This window comes from Glycine max, chromosome 1, assembly GCF_000004515.6.
Source record: "Glycine max cultivar Williams 82 chromosome 1, Glycine_max_v4.0, whole genome shotgun sequence".
NCBI classification, from domain to species: Eukaryota; Viridiplantae; Streptophyta; class Magnoliopsida; order Fabales; family Fabaceae; genus Glycine; species Glycine max.
Window position 1 is genome coordinate 42,936,965 of NC_016088.4, and position 23,100 is coordinate 42,960,064.

At 30.4% G+C, this 23,100-nt stretch overlaps 1 protein-coding gene across 2 annotated transcripts; it reads left to right on the top strand.

Annotated features, from left to right (window-relative positions):
* Positions 1-8,082: 8,082 nt before the first annotated feature.
* On the top strand, positions 8,083-9,570 carry LOC100795945 (rhodanese-like domain-containing protein 10). 2 transcript variants are annotated; one of them, XM_014774772.3, is made up of 2 exons: positions 8,083-8,705; positions 9,110-9,570. In XM_014774772.3, the coding sequence occupies exons 1-2, from the start codon at positions 8,248-8,250 to the stop codon at positions 9,171-9,173; spliced, it is 522 nt and encodes a 173-aa protein (XP_014630258.1). In that variant the 5' UTR covers positions 8,083-8,247; the 3' UTR covers positions 9,174-9,570. The 2 variants fall into 2 exon arrangements, with proteins under 2 accessions (XP_014630258.1, NP_001304390.2); NM_001317461.2 differs by having other exon boundaries at positions 8,180-8,705; positions 9,225-9,570.
* The last annotated feature ends 13,530 nt before the right edge of the window (positions 9,571-23,100 follow it).

Sequence of the window (23,100 nt, forward strand, 5' to 3'; positions counted from 1 at the left end):
TGAATCCTACAAGATTTGAAACCCTATCAACTAAAAAGAACTCTTGATAATCCTAATCAAGATTAAGAAAGTGGAAAGATACCAAAACTGAATTCAATACACCTTAATGTATATATCATAACATCTTTAAGCTCTTCCATAGATGATCAAATCTAGATTAACTTGAATCTCTTGAAGAAATGTAAAGTAATTCCCTTATATGACTCTCAAAAAATATTTTCTAAAGGCTTAATTGTAAAATTCGTCCCTCTATTTTGCCTATTACACTAAATTGATCCCTATATTTCAAAATACACTGTTTTAGTCCCAAAGCTGATTTTAACCATTGACCATTAAATTTTAAACGTTGACTAGACTAGAAAGTTGACCAATATTTTCTTAAAAAATAAGAACTTAAAAAAATAATTAAGGAATGACTAGAATCATGGTCTATGAAGTAAGAAACACACTCTTTTACCACTACACCCAAATACTCATTTGAATATTAGGTGCAAAATATAGTATTAATATAAGTTTTATACAAAAATAGTTCAAATAAGTACTTGGATGTAGTGGTAAAAGAGTGTGTTTCTTACTTCAAAGACCATGATTTTAGTCCTTCCTTAAGCATTTTTTTAAGTTTATATTTTTTAAGAAAATATTGGTCAACTTTCTTGTCTAGTCAACTTTTAAAATTTAACGATTAATGATTAGTCAACAGTTAAAATAAACTTTGGGGACTAAGATAATGTATTTTGAAATATAGGAAAACTCAAATAGTGAATTAAAAAATTGGGGGACCAATTTAGTGTAATAGGGAGACAAATTTTGCAATTAAGCCTTTTCTAAAAGATAGGATCGTATCAAGAGTCACTCATGAGAAAGAACAAGTGAAGATATTTTATATTTTAACAGTCAAAACAAATTTAATTGATTATCAAATACAATAATTGATTAATTTGTTAAATACCTCTTTGTTCTGCATTTTCAGAAACATGGTAATCAACTATCTCATTTCACAAAGAGCTTCTCAAGCTTATGAGGTTCTAGAATAATCGATTATCAAATGTGGTAATCAATTATTTCGTCACACGAAGAGCTTCTAAAGTTTTCAGACACAATCTAATTGATTACTAAATATGGTAATCGATTATCTCGATCTACAAAGCATTCCTTCTTCTAAAACTAGCTTTATAATCGATTACTAAAACTAATAATCGATTAATTTGATGACTTTAGCCAAATTTCAAATAGAAGTGAGTTTTGTTGCTTGTTCTAACACTTTGCCATTGATAACATAACCTTGTAATTGAGTATACTGTGTTGAACTCATTGCTTCTAAGAAACTTTAGGATCAATCCATCTATCTATCATGTTTAATTCACCCTAAGCATGGATAAAAAAAAAACTAAGACTTAATCTACCACTCATGCATAGACTAAAAACATTCAATACAAATGCCACATCTTTTAAAATGTGTTTGACATTGTAAAATCATAAAACCAAAATGCTAAGACTAATCTTCAAGTCTTCAATCTTTGATTCAAAACAAAGATGAGCTATGTAGGAAGAAGGAAGGCAACAATTGCTCTTCCTCGGTTCATTTTTGGGTTAGGGTTACATAAGACATGCTTTTGATATAAGATGTGTTCGTTTTGAACCCATAGACCATCAACACATTATGCCAACAAGCCACTTGGGAATTTGACAACATGTAATTAATAAGACATGTTCATATTTAATTTTTAAAAAATTACATTTTATTTTATTTAGAATAATTTAAATAAAAAAGACTTATTAAATGAGATCAATGCATTCCAACACATTCCCACATGTACGTTAGAATAGGTCTGAATGTGATTCCCATCTGCAACTAGAGTTTCTAGGGTGAAGGCAACCCTCAAGGCATGCAAGGTTATTTCTACTTGGGAAGAACATCTAGCTCATGATGCACTTTTATCAAGATGACACTCATGACATTTTTCATTAGTAAGCTTCTAATGAATCTGCCATAAAAAGAAGGCCTAATATAACTTTAGGTCTCAAATATATATTTGATTTTTATTGAGTCCTTGATAAATTTTTTTGTTGTTCTGAGTCCTTGATATATTAAAAGTTTTTTTTAAGTTCCTGTCATTAGTTAAGTGATGACGTGACACAATCCAAAGTGGCTAATATAAATTGGAAAAGACATTGAGATGTTGTCACATCATAGCTAAACTAATGATGGAGACTCGGAAAAAAAACCTTTTAATGTATCAAGAACTTGAAACAATGAAAAAATTTATTAGGGACTCAAAATAAAAATTAAATATATTTCAAAGACCTCAAACATATTTAAGCTTAAAAAACACAATTTTTCATAAAGAGGTGCACACCAAAACCAGCGCCAAGTAGGGCCACTGCATAATTTCTCATCAAACTCTATAAAACTCCTCAAATGATTAAAGTTCCACATGTCATCCTACCAAAAATTCCCCACTGTTGAGTGAATCAATAATATGGACTAACACTTTTGGACTTACTATTGCTTTAGTATATAACAAACTAAAAGAGAGACATGTGCATAACACAATCATTTTTCAACTAAATTTTTAATTCATAAACTTTTTTAAAATCATATTTTTAGTCCTTAAATTTTTATTTGATTGGTCAAGGTTCCTCAACTTTTTTTCTATTAATATTTTTAGTCTCTAAACTTTTGTTTGACTGGTCAATGTATGACCTTGAAATTTTGATAACTAAAAAACAAATGTTTAATGTAATTCTTGCATTGTTTGATTAATTGGCAAGAGTTGAGGTGTTGTGCGAATTATCTTTGTGCGATTGCTTGGTGTGAGTGTTAGGTTATATGGAGTTTGTTTGACCTGTGTTGGATATGTGAGAGGTCAAGTTTGACCCAAAAACCAATTTTAGTGAAACCATGATTCTGAACTTGTTAATCATTGGATCACTTTGAAATTTGAACTATAGGTTCGTGACTCACATTTGCACGTTTTCACCGTTTGGATTTTCCAAATGACATCTTTGAACAACTCACATAGCGAGACAAGCACTCTAAGCGTAATTCCCAACTCGAGAAGAAAATTCACGTACCGAGACAAGCACGCTAAGCACAATTCCTAACCCGAGAGGGAAATTCGCTTAGCAAGACAGGTGTGCTAAGCACAATTGTAACCTGAGGAGGTATTTCACTCAACGCGAGAGGTCATGCTCAGCGCAAAAAGTGGATTTTTGCTTTGCAAGATGAGCTTGCTAAGTGATATTTGCATGTTATAAATAAGTCTCAACATAAAAACACGCGTTTTATCTCTCTTTCTCAAAACTTCCATCCAAAAACCCTAACATCTCCTCCTCCACCACCCGCGACCACTGGTGGCCGTCATAAGCCTTTGTGGCTTGCCACCGGACCACCACACGAATATGAATACTTTAATCGAAGCAGAATCTTCAAAATTCATCTCAAGGATTCAGTACAGAACGGAGTTCCCAACCTTTTCTTTCATAGTTCTTTGAGGTAACCTTGATTTTTATACCTTTTCCTAGTTAGTTTAAGCTTTTCCTAGTATCTCTTAATATCTGGATACCATAATAGGATGCTTTTATACTTTCTTTGAAAATGAGATGTTGTAAAAGTTATCATTTATAAAATTGATGTTGTTTTCGTGACCTATTCTGAATCCCAACCACATTGGCATGATCAGAATTTCAAAATGACGTCTCTTTGATGTAAAACCCAAAAACACCATTTTAGTCCCTTTTAAAACTAAATGGATATTTGACCAAAATTTTGAAATTAACCTTGTCCTTGAAATCTATATTAAATTGTCATCGATTTGGTATATAGAGCTCTGCGTTTGGACTGACAGACGTGAACGTGAGAGACCTCCGAGTGATGCAGAGAAGAGATAATGGAGATATATCAATAGGTGAGGGGAGTTTATTTTGGTTTACCACTTTGATACCGTAGTTGTGGTCAGGGAACCTAACTATGGGGATGTATGTTTGCTTTGTTGCATGCTGATTTTCACGAAAATTGTATTTTTTACTAATGGGATGTTGTTTATTTGTTATTGATAATTGGAATTGTGAATGATATTGTTGTTGTATGAGACTTGTTTTGTTTGAAGACATAGGGAGTGTGAATCCCAGGCATGAAACTTATATGTATATATGCAGAATGCGATTACTGATGATGTTGATGTTTATAATAATGATGATATGAGATGATGTTGATGTTTAAGATAATGTTGATATGAGATGATGTTGATAATGGTGATGATGTTTCATACTTCATATTGCATGAAAATAGTATATAAACTTTGTCACTAAGTACTTGTAGTTTTCCATGAGGAAAAATACTTGTACTTAGGGGCATGTCACTCACACTTGTTGCCTAATTTTCTTAAGTGAGAGTGTCGGGTGAACATGCTTAGGCTATTTCTTGACGAATGATACCACATTGCATTTGAGAGTTGAGTCAGGTGCATGCATCATTCTGAACATAATTGATTCAAATTATGTAAAAGTTGATGACTAATTTGCTAAGTGTATGCTGGATGGATGAGTTATTGATAATGATTATGATTATTGTTATTATTTTCTTGCTTACCATTGTCATCATATGCTTGTTGATTTTCTTTTTATATAATAAACTCACCCTTGCAATATATTGTACCGAGTGGTTTGTACTTATGATGATTGCGAACCTTCATTTCTGGGAGCAGATGAAAAACAGTAGATGATTTGGAAAAAGATTCTTTTGTTGGAGTCGCCAAGCCAAAGTAATAACGTTATGATTATTTTGAGAGAGAGTTGTGTTTTGTTATCAACTCCTTCGTAGCTGGTTCCTTGATTCTTTTTTATTGGGACATATAAATCCTAGGTTTAGATACATGTATAAACTAATTAATTACTTTCTCTCATGTGAATGATGTACACTGATTATATATATATATATATATATATATATATATATATATATATATATATATATGTATTTATTTAAGTATTAGTGCATTGTTTAGTGGATGCATATCGTAAAAAATTTATCCTGTTTTTCATAATCAAATTAATGAAGATTTCATTTAAAAATCGAAATTATGCATTTTAGAGTTATCGATATCGTAGCGACGAGGTAAGTCGTTACCGTCAATGTCTTTCAATTTTTTCCATTAAGGTTTTTAGTCCCTAAACTTAAAAAAAAATTCATTTTGTAGTCCTTGAAATATTATTAAATAAATAAAAATAATGGATTCAAACTTTTGTTCGGAGACTAAAAACTAAAATTTTTAAAAGTTGAAGAACCTTAACCAGTCAAACAAAAGTATAGGACTAAAAACTCCAATGGAAAAAAGTTAAGGAACCTTAACGAGTAAAACAAAAGTTTAGAAACTAAAAATTGAATTTTGGAAAAGTTTGAGGACTAAAAACTTAGTTAATCATTTTTTTTAAGGTGTGCATAACACAATCATGAAGGAGAAAAAAAATAAAATAAAGGAAAAAAGATGTGCTCAAATTGCATATATAACAACAAAATGTGATTAGGAATGATGATTGATAGGTTTGAATAAGGTGGGTGCTATAGTACTCATCTCCGTAGAGTTAAAAAAAAAATTTATATCCATTTTCATGCTTGTGTTTAATAAAGAAATATTTGTATTTACTCTATATTTACACAAAAACAATATTTACACGATAACAATTTTAATCTTCATCCTCGTATAGATTGGATATCTATGATAAACTTACATTTTTCTTATATATAAAGTCAAGAAATTAATATATTAATTAAAAATTACTAAAAAATAAACTGAAAAGTTACTCTTAAATCATCAAAACATAATGTTAAAAACATTCAAACATAATTCTACAGCAAACCATTATAATAGGTGGTTCAGCGGTGGAGAACTAATGACAACAAATGTATGTCATTAGATATAATAATTAAATAATTAATGGTCAAGTATTTAGCAAATAATTTAATTTAAATTAAAACTTTAGTATTTAATTATTATTAATTTAAATTAAAAATTTAAAACTGTAAATTAATTAGTTGTGATTAGCCCTAAAACTCTGTAAAAACCTAATCTCCCTTCTCTCTCACTAAACCCCATTGCTCCCTCCGTCATCACTACCGGCCAGAGCTTCGACGCACCATTGTTGTCTTTCGCAAACACTATCAACATCCACCATGTCTCTGACGGCTAACTAATTAGCAGCCTAGCCAACTTTGTCATAGATTTCATCATTGCAGGTCAGTAGTTTTTACGGTGGCGACTTGAGGAGTAGGGAGGGAGTCTAAATTGATTGTTGTGGAGTGAGAGTTGGAGAGTCAAAGGAGTGATGGGATGGAGGGTCAGAGGGAAAGGCAATGACGATGATGTTCATGGATTCCCATGGTTGTGCCATCATGAGAGTATGGACAGAGAAGGAAGACAGGAGACGTGGAAGGGAAAAATTAATAAAAACATTCTAACATTTGTTTAGCTTAAATATTTATTAATATTTTGGTTATTGTAACAGTTTCTCTTACTTAGCCATCGGTGGACCACCTATCTAATAGGCCCACTTATACTAAGTTTTTGTGCATATGTATTTAAGTTTTATATATAGTTGTGTTTTATATACTGAATTTTATGTAGCAGTTAATTTAGTTCCTAAAAAACCAAAATTTTATGATGATTGATTGATGATGAATATAAATTTACAATTATGGAGAACTAGGACAAAAGCATAGAGCTTAAAAAAAAATACTTCCTCTAAACTCATATATAAAAAAATAATTATTTTTAGATTAATTAATAAATAGTAAAAATCATTTAATTTTATTAATATCAAATAAAAATAAAATTATTTTTAAAATTTCCTTCATTAAAACTTGAAGAATATTTTAAAAATAATGTCATTAAATATAATAAAATTAATTAAATTTACTTATATTTGAGTTTACGATACCCAATAATTTTTTTACTCATATCTGAATCCAACTGAAGTAATTTTTTTATATTTTTTTTTTCATAAACAAAAGTTTTCATTGAAGCCTCAATTAATTGAGCATGGGGTGTGCCTAATTGAGATCATAAAAGAAGTATACAAAAAGCTATAAAGTTTCACAACAACCTCTCACAAATAAGCTGCCATTCTTACAAGTTATTCCAGCTCAAAACCATTCCCTATACCCATGATAAGCAAAATTACTAAATGAAAAATTACTAAATGCAAAATGACATGTACAGGGAAGTCGCAAAAGAAAATTTCTATTATTTTGGCACTCACGATCTGATGCACCTCGCGTCAAACCTACACTACATATTGAGATTACCAAAAAAACTGCTAAAATAACAAGACTTCTCTAGTGAAACGGCACCATCCAAAATCCAAAAATAAGCTTTAATTATAATAATTAGCTAGTAAAATATTAATTATTTTTGTATGTAAGATATTATATATATATATATATATAATAGGTGCGACAGGATCGTAAAACAGTACACGCATCCATTTTCATCAAAATTTGAGGGTGAACACTCTACTCATATTCAATAAGTCAGGTATTTATCTTACTAATTTTTGAATACTTTATACGCTTAGGATTTGGGTACACTTTGCATGTGGAAAGAAGAAGAAAATAAAGAAGAAATTGTACAAATTCCATCTGGGTCTCACATTTCCTATATTCTACTTTAATTTTAAAAATTATCTTCTATTTTCACCCTCTAATTTATTGATCGTTTGAATCAATTGTTATGTTTATAATTTTACTTTCTCTTGTTTTAAATCATTTAAGCTCATTAAAAAATAATTTTAGCTTGTCAATACGTCTGGATTCAATTTATTTGTAACCAATTTCCAATATTTTGTAATTTAATTTCAGATTTACAAAATTTATTAAAGCCAAGTATAAACTCATTCAACTCAGATATTTTTCTTCGGAAACTTTTTTATTTTCCTACCACAACAGTCACAAGACAATAAAAATTTAATGTCTGATAATGCATATTTAGCAAGAATAAAAATGCCTAAGCCTTTTCTTTTTTCTTATCTTATCCTTTTCTTATCTTTGTAATGTCTTTGACTCCTTGTAGATACACAGATGCAAAAGTAAGTGGGAAAAGACAAAAAAGAAAGCTCAGAGAACCAATGGTTTTGATCCTTAACAGATTTTTATTTTATCATCCCAAACAACTCAAACCAAGTCATTCATAGCAACACATTCTTACAATCTTACATGTCAAAACTAAACAAAAGTGAGAGAAACATCGGAACATGGCAACCCAATTAAACAATGTGTTCAGAACTTCAATTCTGAAGCACAAGATCCAATCAGAGACCCCTTTGAAAACCACAATAAGAACCACAAGATTTCAAGTGATCAATGCTACCAGCAGTGCAAGGCAGCTCATAGAGTCTGGCACAGTGAGGCCAATATTGCCAAAAGATGCTTCCACAGCCATAAACTCAGAGGGATTTGTTCTCCTTGATGTTAGACCAACTTGGGAGAGAGAAAAGGCCCGTGTGGCAGGGTCTTTGCACGTGCCAATGTTTGTGGAGGACACGGATAACAGTCCCATAACTCTGCTTAAGAAGTGGGTGCATTTTGGGTACATTGGCTTGTGGACTGGCCAGTACCTCACTACTTTGAATTCTGAGTTCCTTAGTCAAGTGGAAAATGCCATTCCTGGTAAGGAGGCCAAGCTTCTTGTGGCGTGTGGAGAAGGGTTAAGGTGAGTACACGGAAGAAATTTTTGTTTTCAGAAAATATGGTTAATTGGTTATAGCAAATTATGATTGTTTATGTAGCTTAGAATTTTTAATGGACATTAAAATTTTGTTTCCTTTTTTGCACTTAATTGAAATGGAGTTGTTCCTGTTCTTGGTGAGAAAGTTTGGTAATTTTTATAGTTAGCATTCTAGTTTATATCAAGGAACTTGAAACTAGATCTAATTAACTTTCCTCTAGAAATAATCTATTTATCTTTCTAGTTTGTTTTCCATGTAACACTAAGATTTATAAGCTTATAAAAATGTCACACCTGATTTCATAGTTAATAAGCTCTAACATTCCTTTTTTAATCAAGAAAATTATTAATGACTTTGAATTGGAGCTTTATATTAGTTTGTATTGTAGGTATGACTTTTTCCAATTCACAAAATCAGAACTTAAATTCATCACAGCAAGAAGAACAAGTTGATTTTGACAATAAAGGAAAATGTTAACTTGTTGGCTTTGGTGAGTGATTCAGGTCAATGACAGCAGCTTCAAAACTGTATAACGGAGGTTACAAAAATCTGGGATGGTTGGCTGGAGGCTTTAATCGTTCTAAGAACAACGACTTCCCAGCAGTAGAAGGAAAAGAGAAGTTGCAGCATGCAACAGTTGGGGGTGTTTCTTACATATTCCTTCAGTTGCTCATATTATTAAAGGCTGTTGATTAAGGAATTATTTTGATAACTTATTAATTTTCATGTTTGTGAATCTTTTGAATTTGTAAGCCTCTGTAGCCTAGTGACAAGTACATTTTATTAAAATTCCATTTAAATTAAGACTATGCAATTTTGTAGATAAGCAGGCCAGGTTTCCATACTTCACACAGATCATGCATTTCGTGAAGTAGTTTTATCAATTATCACATCAACATTAAATTTCTTTTTCTAGTATCATATTTTTATAGGATGAATCCAATTTATTTCCTGAGTCAGAATTTCCTATTCTTTGTATATAAAATGGCTCATTATGAAAGTATTGGTATACTGACCCATATTATTTTGTATCAAATTCAAGAGAGTGAAACGCCACAATAGTGGTTGTTTACTACTCTGCCTCTTAAAATGGTTTACATAGTTCAATCTTGAGTAAGAGATTCTCTAGGCAGCCTTTGGTGAATTAGTGGATGACCTTCTCTTGCTTATTTTTGTAACATAATGCATTTCCTTTTCTTTGGTAGTAGTAGTTGTTGGAATATCTTTAATCTTTATTATTTATACGGAAGTTAACAATTCACAAAAGTTCTAGGATCTACAACAAGCTTGATTATTAAGGATTAGATAAAATACATGGATCCATAGTTGGTTCTTGATCTAAGCGTTATTTGATATTTGTTGTAAGATCTTTGTAGCTATTCATCATGATCACGAACAATGATATTATGGTTGTTCCTCAACCGAACCTCTTTATTCCTCAATAGATCTTTTATAATTCTTCAGATGGAGAGAAGAGAAATTATGTGTGACGGCTCGGTATATTAGTGACGAAAGTCTTCTTATAGCGTGTTAATCTAATAGGATTCTCATTATCCTCTCATGGGTCAACATTGACATTTGTTCATTTAAGTCCATATTATCTTATTTAGTTGTCTAACATGTTTACTTAATTTGACCACATAAAATAAAACTCACTAATGATAAATAATTAATATAATTGTCTTATAATATTAACCCACATTAATTATTGGAATAAAAAAATTCCAACAATCTTCTACTTGGGCTACATATTGTAACAATTATATCAAAAATTCTTAGGCGCACATCCATACACTATTTATCTTTAGACTTCCACCTTAACAAACCGACTCATCTCTTGTATCAATAATGAAATCATTGCGGCTTTCGTCACTACAACAAATGTGACTAGACCCCAATGACCACCACATCAATACACTCAATGACATAGATCAATAAGGATAAGCAACATGGAAATTACATGCAATGTGATCTCAGTCATGCCTATTTCCAATTGGTCCAACTTAAATCTTTAGTGAGATCAATCTTAAGTCCTTAAGTACAATTTAAATAGTGCATTTAAACAAACAAGTTTCATAATAAACTTATAAACTCTAATCTTTATTTATGCATAAAATCAAATACATGAAATTTGAATCCAAACATAGAACATAAAGACTTCCACTAAATCAAGGCAACAACTGAAACAACACCATTCAAGCAACGTATATGCTCATGTTTTAAGTGTTAACCATTAATTAGTGGGTAAGCTAGCATACTATCTTTTCCTATACATTATAAAAATATCTTTATTTTTCTTAATTCTTTCTTTAATAACCATAAACTTTGTGTCAATAACCTCTAACCTGGTTGAACTCTTGTTCTTGTTGGAGTATAACACTATTGAGTTATTATCACAATAAATACTTAATGGTCTCTTAATATTTGTAACAATAGGAAAACCAATAACAAAATTTAGCAGTCATATCATATGGTTTCTTATTAGAGTCAGAATACCTTATAATCTCTAAACTTCTAGACTTTCGATATGTAAGTATGTAGTTTCTTATTCTCTTCAAATAACGCATTACATGCTTTACTACTTTCTAGTGCCGCATACCATGATTACTCACATATCTTTCTAGGACTCTCACTAAAAAGCTATATTAAAACGAAAACAACCTTAAGAATTGAATACATAAGACTACCCACGACTAAAGTATAAGGAATCATTTGCATCTATTCTTTTTTCAAGATTACTAATGGGGCATTGTTTGAGACTAACTTGTCTCCTTTACCCGTATATGTATTTTCTAATTTACTATCTTTCATGTTGAATATATCCAAAGCTATGTTATGATTAGAAAGTTGTCATCAACATATATAATACCAAAAGGATAATTTTACTCCCACTAAATTTTTTGGTATGTGCAATCATCAACCAAAATTGCCTCAAAACCATAAGAGGTAATAACTTGATGAAATTTATAATACCATTGACGGAAAGCCTATTTAAAGTCATAGATGAATTATTTTAGTTTGCATACCATAAACTTTGAATAACCTTAACAAGTTTTTCTAGTTGCATCATATTGTTTCATCAATGTTATCATTTAGAAACATAAGTCTTTACATTAATCTAATACAACTATAAATCAAAACGAGTCATCAGTGTCATTATAGTCGTAAGAGAGTCTTTCTATGAAACCAGAGAAAAGTCTCTTTATAATCATTGCATTCCCTTTAAGTAAAGTCTTTGGCAACAAGATGATCTTTATGTATCTTAACATTACCTTTTGAATCCCTTTAAATTATAGATATTTGTTTACAACTTATGGGGTTCGCACCTTCAGGTAATTTGACGATATCCCAAAAGTCATTGTCAACCATTGATTTTATCACATAATTAATGACTTGACTAAAGTTGATTAGATCTTCCTCGATGAACCTAATGTCATATTGATGTTCTTAAAGAGATGCACCAAAATAATCCAAAGTTGCATTTTTCCATTTTCTAGTGGATCTTCTAAATGACACTTCTTGAGGCGACTGAGTTTGAACTATAGGTGGTGCTTAGGGAGAAATCCCAATGTTGTCTTGTCCTTAAATGATGTCATGAATAACATCATTATGAATTACTAGATATGTTTCTTGAACAATGGAAAGTACAAAGACTTATCCATTGTCAATAATAAGTTATTCTTTAAGGACAACACTCATTATGTTTCCTTCCCCTCCAAACTCAATTTTCTCAAGGAATTTGACATTTTCATCTCAAAGAATGATCTTATAGTGGGATTGTAAAACTTATACTCACGAGAGCGCTCAATCTAACCAACAAAGCAGTAACTATATTGTTGAGTCTAGTTTACCTTGTGACATATAAGGCCTTGCTTCGGCTAGACATTCCCAAATGTGCATGTGCCTAATGATTGGCTTATTCCCCGTCCATAGCTCATAGGGAGTTTAGTTACTACTTTAATTGGTACCTTGTTGAGGATATAAATTGTAATATTTAATGTTTTTCCCCAAAGTGACTTTGGTAGAGAAAAATCATATTTCTTGCAATATCCTTAAGAGTCTAGTTTCGTCATTTTGCAACTTTGTTCATGATAGGTTTGTCTAACATTGTATATTGCAGAACAATTTCACACTTATTGAAGAAAGAGAAAAAACATGAAGAGTTCTAAACGTTTCTCACCTTATCTGTCATATCTACCATAGTATTCACCATCATAATCAGATTTGTCAGTCTTAATTTTCTTTCATAATTGAAGTTCAACTTCAACTTTGAAAGACTTGAAAACATCTAGAGACCAAGACTTTTCATCAATTAAAGAAATAGTAATTTTCTATAAACATAATAAAATATATTTGTCCATTCTATGAATCCCTAGGGAAGGGACCACAAACATCTGTATGAATTATTTCTAAGACATTCTTAACTCTTTTGACACCTACATTCCTTTTGTTTGTTTGTTTTTCCTTAATACATTCAATACAAACTTAAAAATTTGACAAATCTAAGGGTCAAAGAATTTTCTCTAGCACAAGCTTTTGAGCTCTCTGTATAAAGATGTGGTCTAAGTGCCTATGCCACAAAGTGATAGAATTCTCATTTAATTTATGTTTCGTACCATGCGAATCCTTCACAACATTTAATTACAGGAACACTCAATATCAATTAAAGACCTATAACCAACATCATTTGAATCAAAAGAGAGATTAACTTTATTATTTCTAAATGAACAATAATAACTGGATTTGTCCAAAATAGAAATAGAAATTGAATTCCGTCTAATAAACAGTGCAACATAAGTCTCAGCCAAATCCAAATGGTAAGTCTTTAAAAGCAACTTAAAAGTTCATATAACTTCATTTGCAATTTTATTTTCATTGCTCCATTTAGATGATTTTTTCAGCATCACTTGGCAAATAACTCCACAAGTAACCTTGCAAAAATATACTTATGTGAGTAATAACACCAAAATCTACCCACCAAATGTCCTTGGGTACGAAAACTAAATTATCTTTAGAACAAACAAAATGAGAAGTTTATCCTTCTTCGCACATCTTGTACTTAGGATATTTTTACTTCATATGTCCCAACTTTTTACAAAAGTAAAAGTGAATTCTTTATCTTGCTCTTGTGTTTCTACTCTAATAGAGAAAAACTTTATACAATATCCTCGACTCTTTTTTTTGTTATTACAAAAAGGACCTAGTTTGATCTAGTATCATGATAAATGAAGTCCCATTAACGTTTTTCGTAGTTAAAAAATCATCCAATTCCATGCAATTGAAAAAAATTTCTCAATTAACTCTTTAAACTAACAGTTTGGAATTTCAAAGAAATATGAGTAGTGACAAAAGAGTGGTAGCATCAACTACTAATGAGAGAAATATAAATATACAATGCACAATTTATATTTATGGTAAATTTAAAGACCCAAATATGATACCTAACACACCATTAATCCCCAACCTTTGGATTAAAAGGACTAACTGCAAATGATACTCTCAATACAATGATCAAACACGGGTGATAAGTCTTGTCAAACAATGTTGTCTTTGGACATTCCATTGTTCACACGGAAAACTAATATAATGATAAATCAAGTCAAATAATGATTGTCTTTGAACACTTCATAATTTACATGAAAAACCAAACCTTATAATCACCACACATTTATCATCATAGGCATATAATTATTCGACCAAATTATGTCTTCTATTGGGCTAAACATAATTCGTAAGAATAATTTCATACAATATCTATGTAAATTCAATTAGATTAACCTACGCAACAAAACTTACTTTGACAACATATTTCAATTAATCCAATAAAAATATTAGACAGTTTAATTAAAATGACGAGATCTTAAATTTACACAAATTTTAAACATAAGCACAATATCCAAAAGTGTACATGTCTATCACAATCCAACGATTAGATATCAGTGCCTAAGAATCTTGAAGTGAGATATATCTCATAAATTATTTTTAATTTCACACACATATATATATATATATATATATATATATATATATATATATATATATAAATATATAAACGAAATATATACTTACCGATTTTAAATAAATGATTTACTAATTCTCAGTCCAAATCAATATCCATTGATTCCATTGCCTTTATTCAATATAAAATGGAAACAATCTCTATGCATGGGAAATCAATAACTTTTATGAACGGTGTAAAAAGAAGAAAAAAAAACTCGTTGGCTAATTGCTATACCACCTGAATAACAATAATACTTACGCCAACCATTCTTTAATATGTAAAACATATACAAAAGCCACCAACCAGGAGCCTATATTAGCCATATATAGATATATTAATTAATCCTGTGGTGATCTTAAGACAATGACCTTATGACTTAAAAAACCAAATATATTCACATTTGATTTAACAAGATATGTCACGTAAAGCCTGAATCCTTAAGAAAAGATGTCAAATAAGACAAATATCAAAGAAACTTTCCTTATTCACGGCCAAAATGAAGAATTAATTCAAAAAGATAATATGTTAATACACACATATATATTAATTTGCAAACACCCATTCTATCATTCTCTTGAGTATATTTCACTTTTTCCTTCCGGATCCAAAAAACAAAAACTAAATGGTGAAACCAATACAATGAACGGGATCCAATATTTGGAACGAATAGAAAATTAATTATCTAATATCAATATTTCAACCAACAAAACACGATTTGAAATAATAAATCCAGAGAACCTCACGAATGAAAAAAAAAAAGCATCTTGATAAAATATTTCTGGGTCAAGTTGAATTTCTGCATCGAAGAAATAATTTCCCCTCCTAAAAAAAAGGGTTCATTTAAATGGGGGAAAATAACCAAAACTCCATGCATCAAATAAATAAGAATACTTTAATCCTAATAATCAAGCATTGGGGATCTCCTTTGATACCACTTATTAGAATATCTTTAATTTTTTATTTTTTATGCGAAAGTCAAAAGTTTACAGATTTATAATGTAAGTCAATTCATCAAAAGTCCTATGATCTTTAACTTGTTTGATTAGTAAGGAACGAAAGATTTTTATTCTTCAGTAAAATCTTTATAACTCTTTAGAGAGGGAGAAGAGAAATGATGTGTGACAACTCGGTATATTGAGAACCATAATTTTCTTATAGCGTGTTAGCTTAATAGGGTTTTCCTTATCCTCTAATGAGTCAATATTGACATCTACTCATTTAAGTCCATATTATCTTATTTAGTTGTCTAATAAACTCACTTAATTTGACCACATAAAATAAAATCCACTAATGATAAATAATTAATTATCTTATAATATTAACTCATATTAATTAGTGAAATAGAAAATTTTCCACGACTTTCAAATCAATGGGAATTAAGGCGATGATTTGATAATGTTATGAGATATGGATTGGTGCCTATTGACTTATGAGTTATGTCAACTGGCTTGATTTGTTAGGTCTTCATTGGATGAGTGGTAGATTTTGACCAAATATTTTTAGGGGTTAAAAAAAATTAAACGATACACTCAATCATGAGAACATGCAAATTCTCTCAATTGAGAATTTCGCTAGGATTTTCTCTAGTAAAAATGTTCACCATCAAAATTCTAATCTTTTGTTGTTATTTTTAGTTAAGGGTTGAGATTTTCCTTGACAAAAATATTATATAAGGGATCCAAATCCCAAATGTTATACATAAAATATTGGAAAATTTCCCAAATTACACATTCTCTTTTCTATCTTTTCCCAAATTACACAAGTTTGTCAAAAATTTCTCAATCTACACCACATTCTATGTTCACTACCCCATCTTCCGTACGGGTCTTTTTTTTAATTAATTTATATGTTTAAATTTTTATTTTCATTTAAACTATTAAAATAATACAAATATTATATTATATAAATATATTTTTAATTGATTTTAAAAATAATTTTTTATTAATATAATTTTTTAATATGAAAATAATATTATTAAATATAATTACTTATCTTGTATTATTTAATTTATATAAGACATTTTGTAGGTGAACATTTTTTTAAATATAAATTTTTTCTAATAATATATTTGCTTTAGTAAAAAAAATTAAAACTTTTAATATTATTATGTTACTAAATATAATTAGTTTGTTTATGTCATTAGATTTTTTTAAAATTGATAATACTTTTTGTTTAACAATTTATTTATAGTAGAACATTATACTACATTATAAATAAAGTACTTAAACAATTATATTTGGTCAAGGAAAAACTTAAGATGAAAGCATGTTGGAACAATTATTTCTGTTATGGTCATGTTACTGAAAAATTTCATATTTTCGTTCATTTTTGTTTTCGTCCATCTCATCTCGTATGAATTAGAGTTGAAACCGGACGACCTTTTGTGGTCTTCTTTCTCCTTGGATCAGAACCCCATTGATCTCCTTCATATTCTTATCACATTAATTTGTGTATGACATTAAAGTGAATAGCAACGACACATAGTTCATGGGATTCGACAAATTGATGGGCACACTCATGACGTGAGAACATGACAAGTGTTTAGCTTGGTATTAATTCCAATTACACTTTTGAGATTGTAATATTACTCTAAACCTTGGTGGTGAACATAAATTTAGCTAAAAAATATATACATGTAACTAAAAAATTATATTATAATTTTCTCAATTTTTTTTTCTTTATCTATATATATCTCTTAACAAATTATAAAAATTATTTTAATAAAAAATTGGAGAAAACAATTATTTTAAAAAATTTTAATAAATAAAATATATTATTAGAAAATTTTAATAATTTTTATTATTAAAAGTTTTAATTTTTATTTGTATTATTAGAAATGTAGTGTATATTAGAAATTTTTTTATAAACTTGTGTAGTTTGAGAAAAGATACAAGAGAAAAAGTGTAATTTAAGAAATTTGTCAAAAATATTACCTATATTCATTTAGGTGATCCCCTGTAACAGCTAACGCTATCTTTGTTTCTCTGTTCTACACCCCTCAAACGGCCGTTCAAGCAAAAGTAAAAAATTGTTGCTTCTTAAATAACGTTACTTTGAAATGTGAGTCCATCCATTCAAATAGTAAACCAAACACACACTAAGAGGCTTGCCACTGCGGATGAGATACAGAGAACAAAGAAGGTGTTTGTTTTTTGTTCGTGTGATTGAGAGAGCAGGAATATGAAGAATTGAATGATTACAATCTTCAAATACAAGGGCAATTGGAAGTGAATGTGGCGTGTAAGTTTCCATGGTCATCAAAAGTGCCTCTAGAGGTTAAATCTTTTGCTTTGAAGATGTTCTATGACTGGATTTTCACTAGACAGAATCTAATTCGTAGAAATGTTATTCCACCAATAACAATCTGTGTCTAGGATGTTTTAAGGCTAAAGAAAGAGCCTTTCATTATTTGAATGTGAGTTTTGCTCTTCAATTTGGAGGGAGTGTCTGAGCCTTTGAGGTGGTGGTGAATAGTTTTTCTTATTCATTTTCCTCTATTAGTATTTTTTAAAATTGTTCTTTTTCTTTTTCTCTGGTATATACATAAAGGGTCTTGGAGGGAGGGGTTGATAGATGGGGGATTAAAAAAAGGTTAGGATCTGGCAACTGGCAAGTAATTTGGTTCGCTGTTATATGGTCAATATGGAAAAGTAGAAAAGCCCTTGTTTTTTCAGCAAGTTGGTGGGAGGTAAGTGAAGTGATGGAGGGGTGAAATTGTTATCTTGGCAATGGCTTAAAGCTAATGGTGATTTTAATTTTCCTCAATCATGCAGGTTTGATTATCACAGGGATTGTTTACAAGCGAGCTGAGAAGGTGGGGGAGCGTGAAGAGATTCAGGTGAAAAGAGTGTGGTTAAGTACAATGGATTCAAATTGTGGATTGTGGGGAAGATAATGTTTTGTAAACTTTAGAGTAAAATAAAGTTTTGCACCCGACAAGTTACAAGTTCAAACGTCTGCTTATCTCTTTAAAATAAGAAAAATATAGTGTTCTCTGAGTCTGAAAAATTTGTTCAGTAGCATAAAATTTCTTACAAAAAATTAAATTCATTCTAATTTATTTTGAATTTTTTCTCTCCTAGATTCAAAGAATTCCTCCCTAAAGTTACCGTTGCTACGTACCCTTCTTCATTCTTTTATCTTCAATATGTGTGTTGCGTGTCAGAGGGCGAGCCCTGGTGCAGCGGTAAAGTTGTGCCTTGGTGACTTGTTAGTCATGGGTTCGAATTCGGAAACAGCCTCTACTAGTTTTATGTGTGTTGCGTGTCAGTTGTAGATACTATTTTTGAGTGTGTGACACACCACTTTTTATTTCTAATTCTAGATACCTAATTTTCTCAAATTCATCTAAATTATAAAGAAGAAAAACTTGTAAAATTTGATACAGCATATAAGACGCCAACACGTCTAGAACTCGTATGTCATTAGCCAAAATTAGAAAAAAGGGCCAGCCAATACTAATTAATCACACAGAACGGAACCTAGCAAACACACTAAATAAATACGTAATACTACAACAAACAGATCATATTTCCTTGTCAAGGAAAAGATATGCACTCCTTTACCATCCATTTAGCAAACAAATATAACAGCCCCATAAGGCATCACATAAAACAACAAACTAAACTAGAAGGTACAAATTACGGAAAGAACTTCTCATTCCTTAAGGAAAACATTATTGTCCCAAAACAAAAAGTTAAGAGAAACATATTTAATCAAAGACCTTCACTTAGATTTCACATTGCTTATTTTGCATTGAATGCAGAAGATGTCTAAATGTGCTCCAAAGCCAGAAGAAAATACCCAGATGAGGAGCTCTAAGAGCAACGGATTTTTAATCAGGAGTGGATGGACGTTCGTGGGGTGTTGCAAGAGAGCGTGGTACAAGATCCGAATGCATCTCTATTGCGAAAAAAAGTGTCACATTCATTGACAAGACACTAATGCATGATAAACTTGTAAAGTTTAGACATTTCACACTTTACACATTTGTCTTATAGGTACGAGTTAGGCGTACAAAATATAAAATCTGCACGGTTAATTGTTATTATTATTAATTTCTGGTTTGTTATGCAATTTAAGTGTTCAGCAGGTGTCATCTTTCTCATGCAAAATTTGTACATTTTCATCGTTTGCTCATTGTTGAACTTATTATTTATGTAGTGTATATATTATGATTAGCAAGGAATCTATCAACCCAACATCCAATTAGTATTTGTTTCAAGATATATATCAGCTTTCTAATTGATAAGTAGATATTGTCGATCTCTGTGAAATAATATTGACCTAGGAACAATTGTTCCAAGATAGATATTAATTTTCTATTCGATAAGCCGATATATATATATATATATATATATATATATATATATATATATATATATATATATATATATATATATATATATATATATTCTCTCATTTTCTGTCAGTTTATTTCATGCTACACCATCCAAATCACCCTCAGTATCATACACCATAACATTATCAAAGTTTATGTTAGCAAAGCTAGTTATATAACGATAACAAAAGTCCTATCCACTATCAAGTTATAGTGGTGTAAAATCGAAGTAATCAGATAATAGTTTAAAATACAAGCATTTATTATTTATTACAAATTACAAAGAGCAATGCGCTCTTTACATCAAACCTTAATATTTTTCATAATAAGAAAAAAGGTCTGGTTGTTTTGATGTTAGAAAATCATTTTTTTTTTTGCATTTTCTAATAAAAATACACATGTGGATATAAAATTATGATTGAGATAAATTTAGATATATATGTCAATTATATTTAACATTTTAAAATTAATTCTACCCAACTATAACGCAAATAAGTCTTTTAAGTGTTTTTTTAATCAAGATTTTAATTGAGCTATGGGTTTTAATTGAAGATTTGCTCAAACTAAGTGCCCTGCAAGGCTGATGGAGTTTGGTTTATGGAGTTAGGCTATTGGTTTTAAAATGGAGTTTTTTTTATCATGTAATTGTTACGACGTATTCACTAGATTGTCGATAATTAATCTTTATTAGAGAACTTGATTCATTACCTTTAATGAAATTTTCTTTTCTCAATTATGTATTTTTTTCGTTCTCAAGATTTAAACTTGACACCTTATTTAAAGAGATAAAGTATATTATTATTCAAACCAACAATTTATTGATTTTTAAAACCAAGTTTGGGTGATAGAGAATATATTTTTTTTACTTTGATAAAACTTTCCTTCAAATGTGTTTCCATTTGAAAATTGTGGAAATAAAATAAATAGATCTTACATATATATTGAATGTTTAAGGCAATAGAGTTTGAGGACTTAATTTATAATATTGATACAAATTGAATATGTATAAATATGGTTAGTTGTTGTTATTTCCTAAATTAGTTGTTGTCCCGTGTGATATATGGGATAAACGGTTTGTTTATGTAGTCATCGGTTAAATTTGTAAATTTTAAAAATATTGAAGTTATTTTTCTTATTCTTTAATGTATTTTGACATGTAATAAGAAATAAAATCAAAGTCTCCACGTGCAGTGGCAATCTCTTGACAATGTACGACATGCATAACCATTTAATAAAATGGAACAAATGATATGAGAACATGGAATAAGTAGATAGAAAAGAAAAAGTTTGGGTGTTAGAAAAGATAGGATCTGTAATTGAAAAAATTATATATATATATATATATATATATATATATATATATATATATATATAATTAAGTTTTTCATATCTGTAATATAGTTTATTTTTAAAAAGTTATGTAACATTCATTTTTTTTCAGATATCTAAAAAAATTTTGTGTTTCATTTTTGTACATGTTGTTAGTTTGCATCCGTTAAGTGATGACATGACAGATTAAGTATTACGTCATCATGCTTAGTTACTAAACACGTAGGCACAAACATCCACGTCAATAATTTTTGTTTTTTTTTTATTTTAAAAAAATGAAAGCCAAAAGAGAGGGAGAAAGTTGTCTATGGTGGTGTGGGAGGCGGCGACCACCATCGTCTTGAACACTCTTTGGAACTTCGCCTTCGTCGTTGTAACACCCTAAAATATTGCTAATTATAAATCGATGTTTAATTGTATTTATTGTGTTATTTGACTATATGGTTGACTTGAATGAGTTGAGGTATGACTTGAATTAGTCATATGTGATTTACTTGATGTGGATGTTGAGTTATGTTGAGTTTTATTGAGCTAAGTTGAAATTATGAGATTTCAAATTTTACCAAAACCTATTTTAGTAAAATCGCAATCCTGGATTCATTACCCGTTGGATTGTCTTCAAATTTGGCTGGAGGTTCCTAAGCCAATTCTCCATAGTTTGACTATTGAGATTTTGAAAATAACAACTTTTGATCTCTCGCTTAGCACGAGAAGCGCGCTAAGCGCAATTCCAACCCGAGAGGGAATTACGGTGTGCGAGAATTAGTGCGCTAAGCGCAATTCCAACCTGAGAGGGAGTTGCACTGAGCGAGAATTGTCGCGGTAAGCACGAAAAGTGGACTCCCTCTTAGATTATAAATACGTTCTTCAGTGTGAAAAACACAAATTTTTACTCTCCTCCTCTCCAAACGCCCACCCAAACCCTAACACCTTCTTCTCCACCACCCACGACCACCGGTGGTCACCATGAGCCGTCGTTGCTTGCCGCCGAACCCCCACACCAAGAGGAACATTTTAATCAGAGCGGAATCCTTAAAACCCACCTCAAGGATTCGGTGGAGAAAACTCCCTCAATCCTTCCTTTTGTAGTTTCTCTGAGGTAATCTTGACTTCTAAGCCTTTCTCTTAGTTAATTTGAGTTTCTCTTAGTGTCTCTTGTGTTTTGGGTACTGTAATAGGATGTTTTTACACTTCCTTTGAAAAACCCTTAAAAATGAAACATTGTAAAAGTTATCTTTTTATAACATTGATGTTATTTTCGTGACCTTCACTAAACCCCGAATGTTGTGACAGGGGTATTTGACTCCGAATGTTGTCATTAACCTTGTTTCTGAAATCTATACTAAATTTCCTTCAATTTGGTCTATAGAACCTTGCATTTGGACTGACGAATGTGAACAAGAGAGGTCTCTGAGCGACGCAAAGAGGAACTGACATAGAGCTTATAGTAGGTGAAGGGAGTTTATTATAATTTACGGCTTTTGATACCATAGTTGGGGTCAGGGAACCTAAATATGAGGATGTATGCCTGTCCTTGTTGCATGCTGGTTTTTAAGAAAAAACAATGTTTTTGACTAATGGGATGCGATACGTCTATTATTGATAAATGACATTATTGTTTTTGTTAGACTTGTGTTGTTTGAAGATTTGGGGAGTGTGGATCTCAGGCATGAACTATATATGTATGTATATGCAGAATGTGACTTAC